We start from the raw sequence: 18,153 nt of genomic DNA, 5'->3' as shown, positions 1-18,153 counted from the left end.
GTACTGTATGGACAAAATGTTTGCGTATATGGTACTATAGTACAATGTTAAGGTACTGTATGGACAAAATGTTTGTGTATATGGTACCATAGTACAATGTTAAGGTACCGTATGGACAAAATGTTTGTGTATATGGTACCATAGAACAATGTTAAGGTACTGTGTGGGCAAAATCTTTGTGTATATGGTACCATAGTACAATGTTAAGGTACCGTATGGAGAAAATGTTTGTGTACATGGTACCAAAGTACAATGTTAAGGTACTGTGTTGACAAAATATTTGTGTATATGGTACCATGGTACAATGTTGAGGTCCCGTATAGACAAAATGTTTGTGTATATGGTACTATCGTACAATGTTAAGGTACTGTGTGGACAAAATGTTTGTGTATATGGTACCATAGTACAATGTTGAGGTACTGTATGGACAAAATGTTTGTGTATATGGTACCATAAGTACAATGTTAAGGTACTGTATGGACAAAATGTTTGTGTATATGGTACCATAGTACAATGTTAAGGTACTGTGTGGACAAAATATGTTGGTACTATGGTACATACAATGTTAAGGTACTGTATGGACAAAATATTTGTGTATATGGTACCATGGTTCAATGTTAAGGTACTGTATGGACAAAATATTTGTGTATATGGTACTATGGTACAATGTTAAGGTACCGTATGGACAAAATGTTTGCGTATATGGTACCATGGTACAATGTTAAGGTACCGTATGTACAAAATGTTTGTATATGGTACCATAGTACAATGTTAAGGTACTGTATGGACAAAATGTTTGTGTATATGGTACCATAGTACAATGTTAAGGTACTGCATGGACAAAATGTTTGTGTATATGGTACCATAGTATAATGTTAAGGTACTGTGTGGACAAGATGTTTGTGCATATGGTACTATGTTCAGGTACTGTATGGACAGAATGTTTGTGTATATGGTACCGTATGGACAAAATGTTTGTGTATATGATACCATAGTACAATGTTAAGGTACGGTATGGACAAAATGTTTGTGTATATGGTACCATAGTACAATGTTAAGGTACCGTATGGACAAAATGTTTGTGTATATGGTACCAAAGTATAATGTTAAGGTACTGTGGGGACAAAATATTTCTGTATATGGTACCATAGTACAATGTTAAAGTACCGTATGGACAAAATGTTTGTGTATATGGTACCATGGTACAATGTTAAGGTACTGTGTGGACAAAATGTTTGTGTATATGGTACCATAGTACAATGTTAAGGTACTGTATGGACAAAATGTTTGTGTATATGATACCATAGTACAATGTTAAGGTACTGTATGGACAAAATATTTGTGTATATGGTACCATAGTATAATGTTAAGATACCGTATGGCCAAAATGTTTGTGTATATGGTACCATAATACAATGTTAAGGTACTGTATGGACAAAATGTTTGTGTATATGGTACCATAGTACAATGTTAAGGTACTGTATGGACAAAATGTTTGTGTATATGGTACCATGGTACAATGTTAAGGTACTGTATGGACAAAATGTTTGTGTATATGGTACCATGGTACAATGTTAGGGTACTGTGTGGACAAAATATATGTGTATATGGTACTATGTAATGTTTATAATGTTAAGGTACTGTATGGACAAAATGTTTGTGTATATGATACCATAGTACAACGTTAAGGTACTGTATGGACAAAATGTTTGTGTATATGGTACCATAGTACAATGTTAATGTACTGTATGGACAAAATATTTGTGTATATGGTACCATAGTACAATGTTAAGGTACCGTATGGACAAAATGTTTGTGTATATGGTACCATAGAACAATGTTAAGGTACTGTGTGGGCAAAATCTTTGTGTATATGGTACCATAGTACAATGTTAAGGTACCGTATGGACAAAATGTTTGTGTACATGGTACCAAAGTACAATGTTAAGGTACTGTGTTGACAAAATATTTGTGTATATGGTACCATGGTACAATGTTGAGGTCCCGTATAGACAAAATGTTTGTGTATATGGTACCATAAGTACAATGTTAAGGTACTGTATGGACAAAATGTTTGTGTATATGGTACCATAGTACAATGTTAAGGTACTGTATGCACAAAATGTTTGTGTATATAGTACCACAAGTACAATGTTAAGGTACTGTGTGGAGAAAATGTTTGTGTATATGGTACCATAGTACAATTTTAAGGTACTGTGTGGACAAAATGTTTGTTTAAATGGTACTACGGTACAATGTTAAGGTACTGTATGAAGCAAATGTTTGTGTATATGGTACTATGGTACAATGTTAAGGTACTGTATGGAAAAAAATGTTTGTGTATATGGTACCATGGTACACTGTTAAGGTACTGTATGGACAAAATGTTTGTGTATATGGTACTATGATGCAATGTTAAGGTTCCGAATGGACAAAATGTTTGTGTATATGGTACCATGCTACAATGTTAAGGTACTGTGTGGACAAAATGTTTGTGTATATGGTTCCATAGTACAATGTTAAGGTACTGTGTGGACAAAATGTTTGTGTATATGGTACTATGTTAAGGTACTGTATGGACAAAATATTTGTGTATATGGTAACATCGTATAATGTTAAGGTACCATATGGACAAAATGTTTGTGTATATGATACTATAGTACAATGTTAAGGTACGGTATGGACAAAATGTTTGTTTATATGGTACCATAGTACAATGTTAAGGTACTGTGTGGACAAAATGTTTTTGTATATGGTACTATGTCAAGGTACTGTATGGACAAAATGTTTGTGTATATGGTACCATGGTACAATGTTTAGGTACTGTATGGACAAAATGGTTGTGAATATGGTACTATGGTACAATGTTAAGGTACTGTGTGGGCAAAATGTTTGTGTATATGGTACTATGGTACAATGTTAAGGTACTGTGCAGACAAAATGTTTGTGTATATGGTACCATAGTACAATGTTAAGGTACCTTATGGACAAAATGTTTCTGTATATGGTACCAAAGTACAATGTTAAGGTACTGTGTGGACAAAATATTTGTGTATATGGTACCATAGTACAATGTTAAGGTAACGTATGGACAAAATTTTTGTGTATATGGTACCATGGTACAATGTTAAGGTACTGTATGGACAAAATTTCTTTGTATATGGTACCATAGTACAATGTTAATGTACTGTATGGACAAAATATTTGTGTATATGGTACCATAGTACAATGTTAAGGTACCGTATGGACAAAATGTTTGTGTATATGGTACCAAAGTACAATGTTAAGGTACTGTGTGGACAAAATATTTGTGTATATGGTACCATGGTACAATGTTAAGGTACTGTGTGGACAAAATGGTTGTGTATATGGGACTATCGTACTATGTTAAGGTACTGTATGGACAAAATGTTTGTGTATATAGTACCATAATTACAATGTTAAGGTACTGTGTGGACAAAATGTTTGTGTATATGGTACCATAGTACAACGTTAAGGTACTGTGTGGACAAAATGTTTGTTCATATGGTACTATGGTACAATGTTAATGTACTGTATGGACAAAATGTTTGTGTATATGGTACCAAGGTACAATGTTAAGGTACTGTGTAGACAAAATGTTTGTGTATACGGTACTATGTTTAGGTACTGTTTGGACAAAATGTTTGTGTATATGGTACCATAGTACAGTGTTAAGGTACTGTATGGACAAAATGTTTGTGTATATGGTACCATAGTACAATGTTAAGGTACTGTGTGGACAAAATGTTTGTGTATATGGTACTATGGTACAATGTTAAGGTACTGTATGGACAAAATGTTTGTATATGGTACCATGGTACAATTTTACGGTACTGTATGGACAAAATGTTTGTGTAATGTGTACCATAGTACAATGTTAAGGTACAGTGTGGAGAAAATGTTTGTGTATATGGTACTATGGTACTATGTTAAGGTACCGTATGGACAAAATGTTTGAGTATATGGTACCATGGTACGATGTGAATGTGCTGTATGGACAAAGTGTATGTGTATATGATACCATAGTACAATGTTAAGGTACCGTATGGACAAAATGTTTGTGTATATGGTACCATAGTACAATGTTAAAGTACCATATGGACAAAATGTTTGTGTATATGGTATTATGGTATAATGTTAAGGTACTGTGTGGGCAAAATGTTTGTGTATATGGTACTATGTTAAGGTACGGTGTGGAGAAAATGTTTGTGTATATGGTACCATGGTACGATGTTAATGTGCTGTATTGACTAAATGTATGTGTATATGATACCATAGTACAATGTATAGGTACCGTATGGAGAAAATGTTTGTGTATATGGTACCATAGTACAATGTTAAGGTACCATATGGACAAAATGTTTGTGTATATGGTCTTATGGTATAATGTTAAGGTACTGTTGGGGGCAAAATGTTTGTGTATATGGAACTAAGGTACAATGTTAAGGTACGGTGTGGAGAAAATGTTTGCATATATGGTACCATAGTACAATGTTAAGGTACTGTGTGGGCAAAATGTTTGTGTATATGGTGCTATGGTAAGCTACTGTGTGGACAAAATGTTTGTGTATATGGTACCATCGTACAATGTTAAGGTACCGTATGGACAAAATGTTTGTGTATATGGTACTATAGTACAATGTTAAGGTACTGTGTGGGCAAAATATTTGTGTATATATGGTACCATAGTACAATGTTAAGGTACCGTATGGACAAAATGTTTGTGTATATGGTACCAAAGTACAATGTTAAGGTACTGTGTGGACAAAATATTTGTGTATATGGTACCATAGTACAATGTTAAGGTACCGTATGGACAAAATATTTGTGTATATGGTACCATAGTACAATGTTAAGGTACTGTATGCACAAAATGTTTGTGTATATAGTACCACAAGTACAATGTTAAGGTACTGTGTGGACAAAATGTTTGTGTATATGGTACCATAGTACAATTTTTAGGTACTGTGTGGACAAAATGTTTGTTTAAATGGTACTATGGTACAATGTTAAGGTACTGTATGAACAAAATGTTTGTGTATATGGTACCAAGGTACAATGTTAAGGTACTGTGTGAACAAAATGTTTGTGTATATGGTACTATGTTAAGGTACTGTTTGGACAAAATGTTTGTGTATATGGTACCATAGTACAATGTTAAGGTACTGTGTGGACAAAATGTTTGTTCATATGGTACTATGTTAAGGTACTGTTTGGACAAAATGTTTGTGTATATGGTACCAAGATACACTGTAAAGGTACTGTGTGGACAAAATATTTGTGTATATGGTACTATGTTTAGGTACTGTTTGGACAAAATGTTTGTGTATATGGTACCATAGTACAATGTTAAGGTACTCTATAGAGTAAATGTTTGTGTATATGGTACCATAGTACAATGTTAAGGTAATGTGTGGACAAAATGTTTCTGTATATGGTACCATGGTACAATGTTAAGGTACTGTATGGACAAAATGTTTGTATATGGTACCATGGTACAATTTTAAGGTACTGTATGGACAAAATGTTTGTGTAATGTGTATCATAGTACAATGTTAAGGTACTGTGTGGACAAAATGTTTGTGTATATGGTACTATGTTAAGGTACCGTATGGACAAAATGTTTGTGTATATGGTACCATGGTACGATGTTAATGTGCTGTATTGACTAAATGTATGTGTATATGATACCATAGTACAATGTTAAGGTACCGTATGGACAAAATGTTTGTGTACATGGTACCATAGTACAATGTTAAGGTACCATTTGGACAAAATGTTTGTGTATATGGTCTTATGGTATAATGTTAAGGTACTGTGTGGGCAAAATGTTTGTGTATATGGAACTAAGGTACAATGTTAAGGTACGGTGTGGAGAAAATGTTTGCATATATGGTACCATAGTACAATGTTAAGGTACTGTATGGATAAAATTTTTGTGTGTGTGGTACCATAGTACAATGTGAAGGTACTATGTGAGCAAAATGTTTGTGTATATGGTGCTATGGTAAGGTACTGTGTGGACAAAATATTTGTGTATATGGTACCATAGTACAATGTTAAGGTACCGTATGGACAAAACATTTGTGTATATGGTACCATAGTACAATGTTAAGGTACTGTATGGACAAAATGTTTGTGTATATAGTACCATAAGTACAATGTTAAGGTACTGTGTGGACAAAATGTTTGTGTATATGGTACCATAGTACAATGTTAAGGTACTGTATGGACAAAATGTTTGTGTATATGGTCTTATGGTATAATGTTAACGTACTGTGTGGGCAAAATTTTTGTGTATATGGTTCTAAGGTACAATGTTAAGGTACTGTGGGCAAAATGTTGTGTATATGGTACTAAGGTACAATGTTAAGGTACGGTGTGGAGAAAATGTTTGCATATATGGTACCATAGTACAATGTTAAGGTACTGTCTAGATAAAATTTTTGTGTGTATGGTACCATAGTACAACGTGAAGGTACTGTGTGAGCAAAATGTTTGTGTATATGGTGCTATGGTAAGGTACTGTGTGGACAAAATATTTGTGTATATGGTACCATAGTACAATGTTAAGGTACTGTATGGACAAAATGTTTGTGTATATAGTACCATAAGTACAATGTTAAGGTACTGTGTGGACAAAATGTTTGTGTATATGGTACCGTAGTACAATGTTAAGGTACTGTATGGACAAAATGTTTGTGTATATGGTACCATGGTATAATGTTAAGGTACTGTGGGCAAAATGTTTGTGTATATGGTACTAAGGTACAATGTTAAGGTACGGTGTGGAGAAAATGTTTGCATATATGGTTCCATAGTACAATGTTAAGGTACTATATGGATAAAATTTTTGTGTGTATGGTACCTTAGTACAATGTGAAGGTACTGTGTGAGCAAAATGTTTGTGTATATGGTGCTATGGTAAGGTAATGTGTGGGCAAAATATTTGTGTATATGGTACCATAGTACAATGTTAAGGTACCGTATGGACAAAATATTTGTGTATATGGTACCATAGTACAATGTTAATTACTGTATGGACAAAATGTTTGTGTATATAGTACCATAAGTACAATGTTAAGGTACTGTGTGGACAAAATGTTTGTGTATATGGTACCATAGTACAATGTTAAGGTACTGTATGAACAAAATGTTTGTATATGGTACCAATGTACAATGTTAAGGTACTTTGTGGACAAAATGTTTGTGTATATGGTACTATGGTACAATGTTAAGGTACTGTATGGATAAAATGTTTGTGTATATGGTACTATGGTACAATGATAAGGTACTGTGTGGGCAAAATGTTTGTGTATATGGTACTATGGTACAATGTTAAGGTACTGTGTGGACAAAATGTTCGTGTATATGGTACCATAATACAATGTTAAGGTACTGTATGGACAAAATGTTTGTGTAATTTGTACCATAGTACAATGTTAAGGTACTGTATGGAGAAAATGTTTGTGTATATGGTACCATAGTACAATGTTAAGGTACTGTGTGGACAAAATTTTTGTGGATATGGTACTATGGTACAATGTTAAGGTACTGTATGGACAAAATGTTTGTATATGGTACCATGGTACAATTTTAAGGTACTGTATGGACAAAATGTTTGTGTATATGGTACTATGGTACAATGTTAAGGTACTGTATGGATAAAATGTTTGTGTATATGGTACTATGGTACAATGATAAGGTACTGTGTGGGCAAAATGTTTGTGTATATGGTACTATGGTACAATGTTAAGGTACTGTGTGGACAAAATGTTCGTGTATATGGTACCATAATACAATGTTAAGGTACTGTATGGACAAAATGTTTGTGTAATTTGTACCATAGTACAATGTTAAGGTACTGTGTGGACAAAATGTTTGTGTATATGGTACTATGGTACAATGTTAAGGTACCGTATGGACAAAATGTTTGTGTATATGGTACCATGGTACAATGTTAAGGTACCGTATGGACAAAATGTATGTGTATATGATACCATAGTACAATGTTAAGATACCGTATGGACAAAATGTTTGTGTATATGGTACCATAGTACAATGTTAAGGTACCATATGGACAAAATGTTTGTGTATATGGTATTATGGTATAATGTTAAGGTACTGTGTGGGCAAAATGTTTGTGTATATGGTACTCTGGTACAATGGTAAGGTACGGTGTGGTGAAAATGTTTGTGTATATGGTACCATAGTACGATGTTAAGGTACTGTATGGATAAAATGTTTGTGTATATTGTACCATCGTACAATGTTAATGTACTGTGTGGGCAAAATGTTTGCGTATATGGTTCTATGGTAAGGTACTGTGTGGACAAAATGTTTGTGTATATGGTACCATAGTACAATGTTAAAGTACTGGTTGGACAAAATACTTGTGTATATGGTACCATAGTACAATGTTAAGGTACCGTATTGACAAAATGTTTGTGTACATGGTACCATGGTAAGGTACTGTGTGGACAAAATGTTGTGTATATGGGTCTATGGTACAATGTTAAGGTACTGTATGGACAAAATGTTTGTGTATATGGTACCATAGTACAATGTTAAGGTACTGTATGGGCGAAACGTTTGTGTATATGGTACCATAGTACAATGTCAAGGTACTGTGTGGACAAAATGTTTGTGTATAATGTACTATGGTACAATGTTAGGTACTGTATGGACAAAATGTTTGTGTATATGGTACCATGGTACAATGTTAAGGTACTGTATGGACAAAATATTTGTGTATATGGTACTATGGTACAATGTTAAGGTACTGTATGGACAAAATGTTTGTGTATATGGTACTATGGTACAATGTTAAGGTACCATATGGACAAAATATTTGTGTATTTGATACCATAATACAATGTTAAGGTACTGTGTGGACAAAATGTTTGTGTATATGGTACCATAGTACAATGTAAGGTACTGTATGGATAAAATGTTGTGTATATGGTACCATAGTACAATGTTAAGGTACCGTATGGACAAAATGTTTGTGTATATGGTACCATAGTACAATGTTAAGGTACCATATGGACAAAATATTTGTGTATATGGTACCATAGTACAATGTTAATTACTGTATGGACAAAATGTTTGTGTATATAGTACCATAAGTACAATGTTAAGGTACTGTGTGGACAAAATGTTTGTGTATATGGTACCATAGTACAATGTTAAGGTACTGTATGAACAAAATGTTTGTATATGGTACCATGTACAATGTTAAGGTACTTTGTGGACAAAATGTTTGTGTATATGGTACTATGGTACAATGTTAAGGTACTGTATGGATAAAATGTTGTGTATATGGTACTATGGTACAATGATAAGGTACTGTGTGGCAAAATGTTTGTGTATATGGTACTATGGTACAATGTTAAGGTACTGTGTGGACAAAATGTTCGTGTATATGGTACCATAATACAATGTTAAGGTACTGTATGGACAAAATGTTTGTGTAATTTGTACCATAGTACAATGTTAAGGTACTGTATGGAGAAAATGTTTGTGTATATGGTACCATAGTACAATGTTAAGGTACTGTGTGGACAAAATTTTTGTGGATATGGTACTATGGTACAATGTTAAGGTACTGTATGGACAAAATGTTTGTATATGGTACCATGGTACAATTTTAAGGTACTGTATGGACAAAATGTTTGTGTATATGGTACTATGGTACAATGTTAAGGTACTGTATGGATAAAATTTTGTGTATATGGTACTATGGTACAATGATAAGGTACTGTGTGGGCAAAATGTTTGTGTATATGGTACTATGGTACAATGTTAAGGTACTGTGTGGACAAAATGTTTGTGTATATGGTACCATAATACAATGTTAAGGTACTGTATGGACAAAATGTTTGTGTAATTTGTACCATAGTACAATGTTAAGGTACTGTGTGGACAAAATGTTTGTGTATATGGTACTATGGTACAATGTTAAGGTACCGTATGGACAAAATGTTTGTGTATATGGTACCATGGTACAATGTTAAGGTACCGTATGGACAAAATGTATGTGTATATGATACCATAGTACAATGTTAAGATACCGTATGGACAAAATGTTTGTGTATTTGTACCATAGTACAATGTTAAGGTACCATATGGACAAAATGTTGTGTATATGGTATTATGGTATAATGTTAAGGTACTGTGTGGGCAAAATGTTTGTGTATATGGTACTCTGGTACAATGGTAAGGTACGGTGTGGTGAAAATGTTTGTGTATATGGTACCATAGTACGATGTTAAGGTACTGTATGGATAAAATGTTTGTGTATATTGTACCATCGTACAATGTTAATGTACTGTGTGGGCAAAATGTTTGCGTATATGGTTCTATGGTAAGGTACTGTGTGGACAAAATGTTTGTGTATATGGTACCATAGTACAATGTTAAAGTACTGGTTGGACAAAATACTTGTGTATATGGTACCATAGTACAATGTTAAGGTACCGTATTGACAAAATGTTTGTGTACATGGTACCATGGTAAGGTACTGTGTGGACAAAATGTTTGTGTATATGGGTCTATGGTACAATGTTAAGGTACTGTATGGACAAAATGTTTGTGTATATGGTACCATAGTACAATGTTAAGGTACTGTATGGGCGAAACGTTTGTGTATATGGTACCATAGTACAATGTCAAGGTACTGTGTGGACAAAATGTTTGTGTATAATGTACTATGGTACAATGTTAAGGTACTGTATGGACAAAATGTTTGTGTATATGGTACCATGGTACAATGTTAAGGTACTGTATGGACAAAATATTTGTGTATATGGTACTATGGTACAATGTTAAGGTACTGTATGGATAAAATGTTTGTGTATATGGTACTATGGTACAATGTTAAGGTACCATATGGACAAAATATTTGTGTATTTGATACCATAATACAATGTTAAGGTACTGTGTGGACAAAATGTTTGTGTATATGGTACCATAGTACAATGTTAAGGTACTGTATGGACAAAATGTTTGTGTATATGGTACCATAGTACAATGTTAAGGTACCGTATGGACAAAATGTTTGTGTATATGGTACCATAGTACAATGTTAAGGTACCATATGGACAAAATGTTTGTGTATATGGTACTATGGTATAATGTTAATGTACTGTGTGGGCAAAATGTTTGTGTATATGGTACTATGGTACAATGTTAAGGTACTGTGTGGACAAAATGTTTGTGTATATGGTACCATAGTACAATGTTAAGGTACTGTATGGACAAAATATTTGTGTATATGGTACCACAGTACAATGTTAAGGTACTGTGTGGGCAAAATGTTTGTGTATATGGTACTATGGTACAATGTTAAGGTACTGTGTGGACAAAATGTTTTTGTATATTGTACCATAGTACAATGTTAAGGTACCGTATGGACAAAATGTTTGTGTATATGGTACCATAGTACAATGTTAAGGTACCATATGGACAAAATGTTTGTGTATATGGTACTATGGTATAATGTTAAGGTACTGTGTGGGCTAAATGTTTGTGTATATGGTATTATGGTATAATGTTAAGGTACTGTATGGACAAAATGTTTGTGCATATGGTACTATGGTATAATGTTAAGGTACTGTGTGGACAAAATGTTTGTGTATATGGTACCATAGTACAATGTTAAGGTACCGTATGGACAAAATGTTTGTGTATATGGTACCATAGTACAATGTTAAGGTACCATATGGACAAAATGTTTGTGTATATGGTACTATGGTATAATGTTAAGGTACTGTGTGGACAAAATTTTTGTGCATATGGTGCCATAGTACAATGTTAAGGTACCGTATGGACAAAATGTTTGTGTATATGGTACCATAGTACAATGTTAAGGTATTGTATGGACAAAATGTTTGTGAATATGGTACTATTGTACAATGTTAATGTACTGCGTTGGCAAAATGTTTGTGTATATGGTACTATGGTAAGGTACTGTGCGGACAAAATGTTTGTGTATATGGTGCCATAGTACAATGTTAAGGTACTGTATGGACAAAATGTTTGTGTATATGGTACCATAGTACAATGTTAAGGTACTGTATGGACAAAATGTTTGTGTATATGGTACCATAGTACAATGTTAAGGTACTGTATGGACAAAATGTTTGTGTATATGGTACCATAGTACAATGTTAAGGTACTGTGTGGACAAAATGTTTGTGTGTATGGTACTATGGTACAATGTTAAGTTACTGTGTGGACAAAATGTTTGTGTATATGGTACTATGGTACAATGTTAAGGTAATGTGTGGACAATATGTTTGTGTATATGGTAAGATGGTACTATGTTAAGGTACTGTGTGGGTGAAATTCTGCTTTATTCGCTCCATGTAACCTGCCTCATAGCTTTTTTTAATTTTTTTGAATTTTCAGTTAAGTTTTGTGAATTTGTGTTCTACACATGGGAATTAATACAATTATGGAAAGAAGGGTGATTTTTAGCACATCTCACAACCACCTCATACCATCCTTGTTTGTTTGTCACTCAATTATTGGTGGTTTTTGAATATCTTTCTGCTCTTGAACACATATAATGGTCTATTGTTGGAATTTAAACCAAAAATTCAGACTCCGTATTTTAAACTGATTTTTTAAAAGAAAATTTCAAAAACATTTTTCCATAGTAGGCATTGGAGTGGCTGTGTGGTAAGTAGCTTACTTATCAACCACATGGTTCTGGGTTCAGTCCCACTGCATGGCACTTTGGGCAAGTGTCTTCTACTATAGCCTCAGGCCGACCAAAGCCTTGTGAGTGGATTTGGTAGACGGAAACTGAAAGAAGCCCGTCCTATATGTATATATATATGTATGTATGTGTGTGTATGTATATGTTAGTGTGTCTGTGTTTGTCCCCCCAACATCACTTGACAACTGATGCTAGTGTGTGTATGTCCCCGTAACTTAGTGGTTCGGCAAAAGAGACCGATAGAATATGTACTAGGCTTACAAAGAATAAATCCTGGGGTCGACTTGCTCAACTGAAGGTGGTGCTCCAGCATGGCCACAGTCAAATGACTGAAACAAGTAAAGAGTAAGAGTATTCCCTTGTGTAAAACATGAATTTGTAAAAAGTTTCTGAAAATTAAAAAAAAAAAGTTTGTGTGTGTGTATGTGTGTATGTGTGTGTGTGTGGTGTCATAGTGAAATGCTAAGATACTGTGTTTGTGTGTATGGCATCACAATGGAATGTTGTTGTGCTCATCATCATCATCGTCGTTTAACATCTGCTTTCCATGCTGGCATGGGTTGTGATGCTATATATGAATATTATTATGTTAAAATGCAATTGTGTTAAGCATAACCAAAATTATTTTGTGATGTTATTTTATTGTTTCCTAGGAGAGCTTTGGAACTCAATGGCACATGCACTGGAGAGCATGGAATTGGTCTTGGTAAACGGAAGTTATTGACTCAAGAACTTGATGAGAACACCATTCAGGTGATGAAGGAAATGAAAAAAGCATTAGATCCCAACAACATCTTGAATCCTTCAAAAGTGTTGTTTCCATCTTAAATAGTTTATGTCTGGAAAAAAACCCAAAGGTTTTTTTATATTTATTCCTGAAGTTACACTTTGTTAACTACCAGTTTGCTGGGACATTATAATTAGGAGATTGTTGAATGTTATTATTTAATATTATATTCTAAGGAATTGTGTTTTAATTAATTATTAATGCACAGTCAACTAGTTATAGCTATGTGTACCCACACACACACACACACACACTTACACCCAATGTTGTCACATACACAATGTATAAAATTATATACACAGTGATTTCTAGCTAGGAAATTTGAATACATATGATTTTAATTAAACAAAATATAGCAATCCGTATCCATTTTTGAAAGATAAGTGCTGATATGAAGTTTTATTAATTTCATATTCTGGATTTTTTTCAGCTTTAAAAACATTGTTATTGTAATAATCGTGAAAAAAAAAATGTTTTTTTACTTCACCAAAAACAAGAAAAAAAAAAGAAATTAATTAATTTAAAATTTAATAAATTATTTTTACAAAAATACAACCATTATTAACTTGGATTTGATTTTGACAAAGATGTATGGTATGTTTTGAGTTCAAATTCTGTTAAAGTCAGTTTATTTTTCATCCTTCTGAGGTTGATAAAATAATTATCAGTTAAGCCCTGGAATGGATTTAAATGACTATTTTCTAAATTCTAATCTGTAGCCTTGTGCCATTTGTTTTCAAATAGTTGTAGATATACCTCAGATTTCTCATAATTTTTTAAAAATATAAATTGATATCTTTTTTTTTTTTTTTCAAAATACTGAAATACTGTTCAGAAACAATGAGCAATAAGTCGTGCATAAAATGTTGGTTTCAAATTTCGACACAAAGCCAGCAATTTCTGGGGTTGGGGTAAGTTGTTTACATCGACCCCAGTCTTCAACTGGTACTTATTTTATCAACCTCCCAAAAAAATGAGAGGCAAAGTCAACCTTGATGGAATTTGAACTCAGAAATGGACAAAATGCTGCTAAGCATTTCACCTGGTCTGCTAATGATTCTCCCAGCTCACTGCCTTAGCCAGGAACAAAATACCCATATTGTGTCATCCATTTAACTCCCTGTTAAACTAACTAAAAACATTGTTCCCTTCAATTAAGTGGAGAATTTCATGTGAAATCATTATTTTTTTTACTTTTCAATTTGTTCAGTGATAAATGTTTTAAATAATGAAATGGAACAAACTGCCGGCATCAGTTGTTAGTTGTCGGAGTACTGCATCCTTCAAAACTTCCATGCTTCCTGAGATTCGCCAACACTACACCTGATTTTCTCCCCTCCATACACACACAAGCATGTATCTGACTCATACACTGTTCACTTCCCAGACATTTGTACATTACTGCATGTACTTTATATGCACTTTCTGACAAGTTGTGGTGCACCTGAGCACTGTATACAATAATTTCATTATTGTTATTAGACTGGACAACTGAAGTAGTCAGCAACTTAGATATCGGAACGAAAAATTATTAACCATCTTACAAACAATAACTCTGAGCACCTTTCAAACTCCACCCGTCTAACACCTGTGGACATATTTACAAAGTCAGAAAACAGCACAGCTCCCATGACTTTCGGAAACATTTTTTCACGCTGAGAGTTGCTGAAGCATGGAACAAACTGCCGGTATCAGTTGTTAGTTGTTGGAGCACTGCATCCTTCAAAACTTCCATGCTTCCTGAGATTCGCCAACACTACACCTGATTTTCTCCCCTCCATACACACACAAGCATGTATCTGACTCATGCACTGTGCGCTTTCCAGACATTTGTACATTACTGCATAGGCTTTATACACACTTTTGACAAGTTGTGGTGCACCTGAGCTCTGTATACAATAATTTCATTATTATTATTATTATTATTATTATTATTATTATTATTATTGCTCTTATTGCTCTTATTGCTGAGTCACTATCAGAACTGGAGGAGAAGTTCCAGGTGTGGAAGGAGGGTTTAGAATCAAGGGGCCTTAGAGTCAACCTAGCTAAAACCAAAGTACTAATAAGTAGAAAGGTAGACAATCCACAAATATCTTCAGGAAGATGGCCCTGCTCGATCTGTAGAAAAGGTGTAGGTAGAAACTCTATAAGATGTACCCAGTGTAAGCTATGGACACATAAGAGGTGCAGCAATGTCAAAGGTAGGCTAACTGGGAAGATAGTTTTTGTATGTGGCAGATGCTCGGGAGCATTAACCTCCGAAAATCTGCAGAAAACAACTTCCGTCACTTTCCAGGGGGAAAAACTAGAAGTAGTTGATAGCTTCCGTTATCTAGGTGACCAAGTCAGTAGTGGGGGTGGGTGCGCTGAAAGTGTAACTGCTAGAATAAGAATAGCCTGGGCAAAGTTTAGGGAGCTCTTACCTCTGCTGGTGACTAAAGGCCTCTTGCTCAGAGTAAAAGGCAGACTGTATGATGCGTGTGTACGAACAGCCATGCTACATGGCAGCGAAACATGGGCCGTGACTGCTGAGGACATGCGTAAGCTCGTGAGGAATGAAGCCAGTATGCTCCGATGGATGTGTAATGTCAGTGTACATACTCGACAGAGCGTTAGCACCTTGAGAGAAATGTTGTACCTAAGAAGCATCAGTTGTGGTGTGCAAGAGAGACGATTGCGCTGGTATGGTCATGTGGCGAGAATGGATGAAGATAGGTGTGTGAGAAAGTGCCAATCCCTAGCAGTTGAGGGAACCCGTGGAAGAGGTAGACCCAGGAAAACCTGGGACGAGGTGGTGAAGCACGACCTTCGAACTTTAGGCCTCACTGAGGAAATGACCAGAGACCGAGACCTTTGGAAATATTCTGTACGTGAGAAGACCAGGCAGGACAAGTGAGCCCAGCCCACTTATGAATGCCTTTCCTCCCTTGGACACAAAGACCGGTTGAGGCAAGCGAAGTCGATATAGAACCTCATCCGACGACAGACACCCATGCCAACCCCCCATGCTTGCGAAGACATGTTGGGGCAAGCGAAATCGAAATCGAAACCGAATTGAACCAGCCAGGATCCCTGGCCTGGTGGTACGTAAAAAGCACTATCCGACTCGTGGCCGTGGCACGTAAAATGCTCCAATGCGACCGTACGACAGGCACCCATGCCAACCCCCTTTGCTTGTGAAGACATGTTGGGGCAAGCGAAATCGAAATCGAATTGAACCAGCCAGGATCCCTGGTCTGGTGGTATGTAAAAAGCACTATCCGACTCGTGGCCGTGGCACGTAAAATTCTCCAATGCGACCGTACGACAGGCACCCATGCCAACCCCCTTTGCTTGTGAGGACATGTTGGGGCAAGCGAAATCGAAATCGAATTGAACCAGCCAGGATCCCTGGTCTGGTGGTACGTAAAAAGCACTATCCGACTCGTGGCCGATGCCAGCACCGCCTCGACTGGCTTCCGTGCCGGTGGCACATAAAATACACCAATCTGAACGTGGCCGTTGCCAGCCCCGCCTGGCACCTGTGCAGGTGGCACGTAAAAAGCACCCACTACACTCACGGAGTGGTTGGCGTTAGGAAGGGCATCCAGCTGTAGAAACATTGCCAGATTAGACTGGAGCCTGGTGCAGCCTTCTGGCTTCCCAGAACCCCGGTCGAACCGTCCAACCCATGCTAGCATGGAGAACGGACGTTAAACGACGATGATGATGATGATTATTATTATTTAAAATGGAGTTTAAAATATTTCACAAAAACCAGGTGGTGGTGGCTGTGGTGGTGGCAGCAGAGGTGGTGGCAGTAGTGATGGTATACTGAATGATGTACACAACAAATTCATACCATTAACCTACTTCAGTTATTTCCCTTAGTTCATTTTTCTTTTAATTAGTTGAAAGATTTTGTTTTTATAAGGTGTGCTTTTCTGCTTAACTCATTAGTGCCCACGGTCCTTCTTTTAGGACCAGAAGGATAACCCATCATATTTCTGCAACACCTGTATATTTTCTGAGGTATCTTTAGTTAGTCATCAAGACTGGAATGTCTTTCAAATATTGTAATAAATTTTTTTTTATATATTTAGTATCAGATGAAGTTGTATAAAAAAGATTTTTGGTAATAAATTAAATAAAACTAATTGGGCACTAATGGACTAACACTATCAAATATAAACATTGATGTTCAAGGACATCATCATCATCATCATCATCATTTAACGTCCGTTTTCCATGCTAGCATGGGTTGGACAGTTCGACAGGGGTCTGGTAAGCCATGGAGGCTGCACCAGGCTCCAGTCTGATCTGGCACTATTTCTACAGCTGGATGCCCTTCCTAACGCCAACCACTCTGTGAGTGTAGTGGGTGTTTTTTACGTGCCACCGGCACAGGAGCCAGAGCAGGCTGGCAAATGGCCATGATCAGTTGGTGCTTTTATGTGTCACCAACATGGACACCAGTCAGGCGGCGCTGGCATCTGCCACAATCGGACGGTGCTTTTTACATGTCACCGGCACGAGTATCTTAACTACAATTTACATTTGATTTTTATTTTGATATTGGTGTTGACGTACTTGACTCAATAGGTCTCCTCAAGAACAGCGGGTCACTCTATGGTCCAAG

The 18,153-nt window shown here is 35.7% G+C and overlaps 1 protein-coding gene across 2 annotated transcripts in view; it reads left to right on the top strand.

The window, feature by feature from the left end:
- LOC115216446 (probable D-lactate dehydrogenase, mitochondrial) overlaps positions 1 to 13,644 on the top strand; it is an 80,173-nt gene extending 66,529 nt beyond the window's left edge. For both annotated transcript variants that reach the window (XM_029785787.2, XM_029785786.2), the window contains exon 13: positions 13,399 to 13,644. In XM_029785787.2, the coding sequence (XP_029641647.1) occupies positions 13,399 to 13,573 (175 nt within the window). In that variant the 3' untranslated portion in view covers positions 13,574 to 13,644. The remainder of the gene's footprint in view (positions 1 to 13,398) is intronic.
- Positions 13,645 to 18,153: the final 4,509 nt, after the last annotated feature.

Source organism: Octopus sinensis, linkage group LG10 (genome assembly GCF_006345805.1).
Source record: "Octopus sinensis linkage group LG10, ASM634580v1, whole genome shotgun sequence".
Lineage (NCBI taxonomy): Eukaryota > Metazoa > Mollusca > Cephalopoda > Octopoda > Octopodidae > Octopus > Octopus sinensis.
The sequence above is the reverse complement of the archived record's forward strand: the minus strand, read 5'-3'. Positions and strand labels throughout refer to the sequence as shown.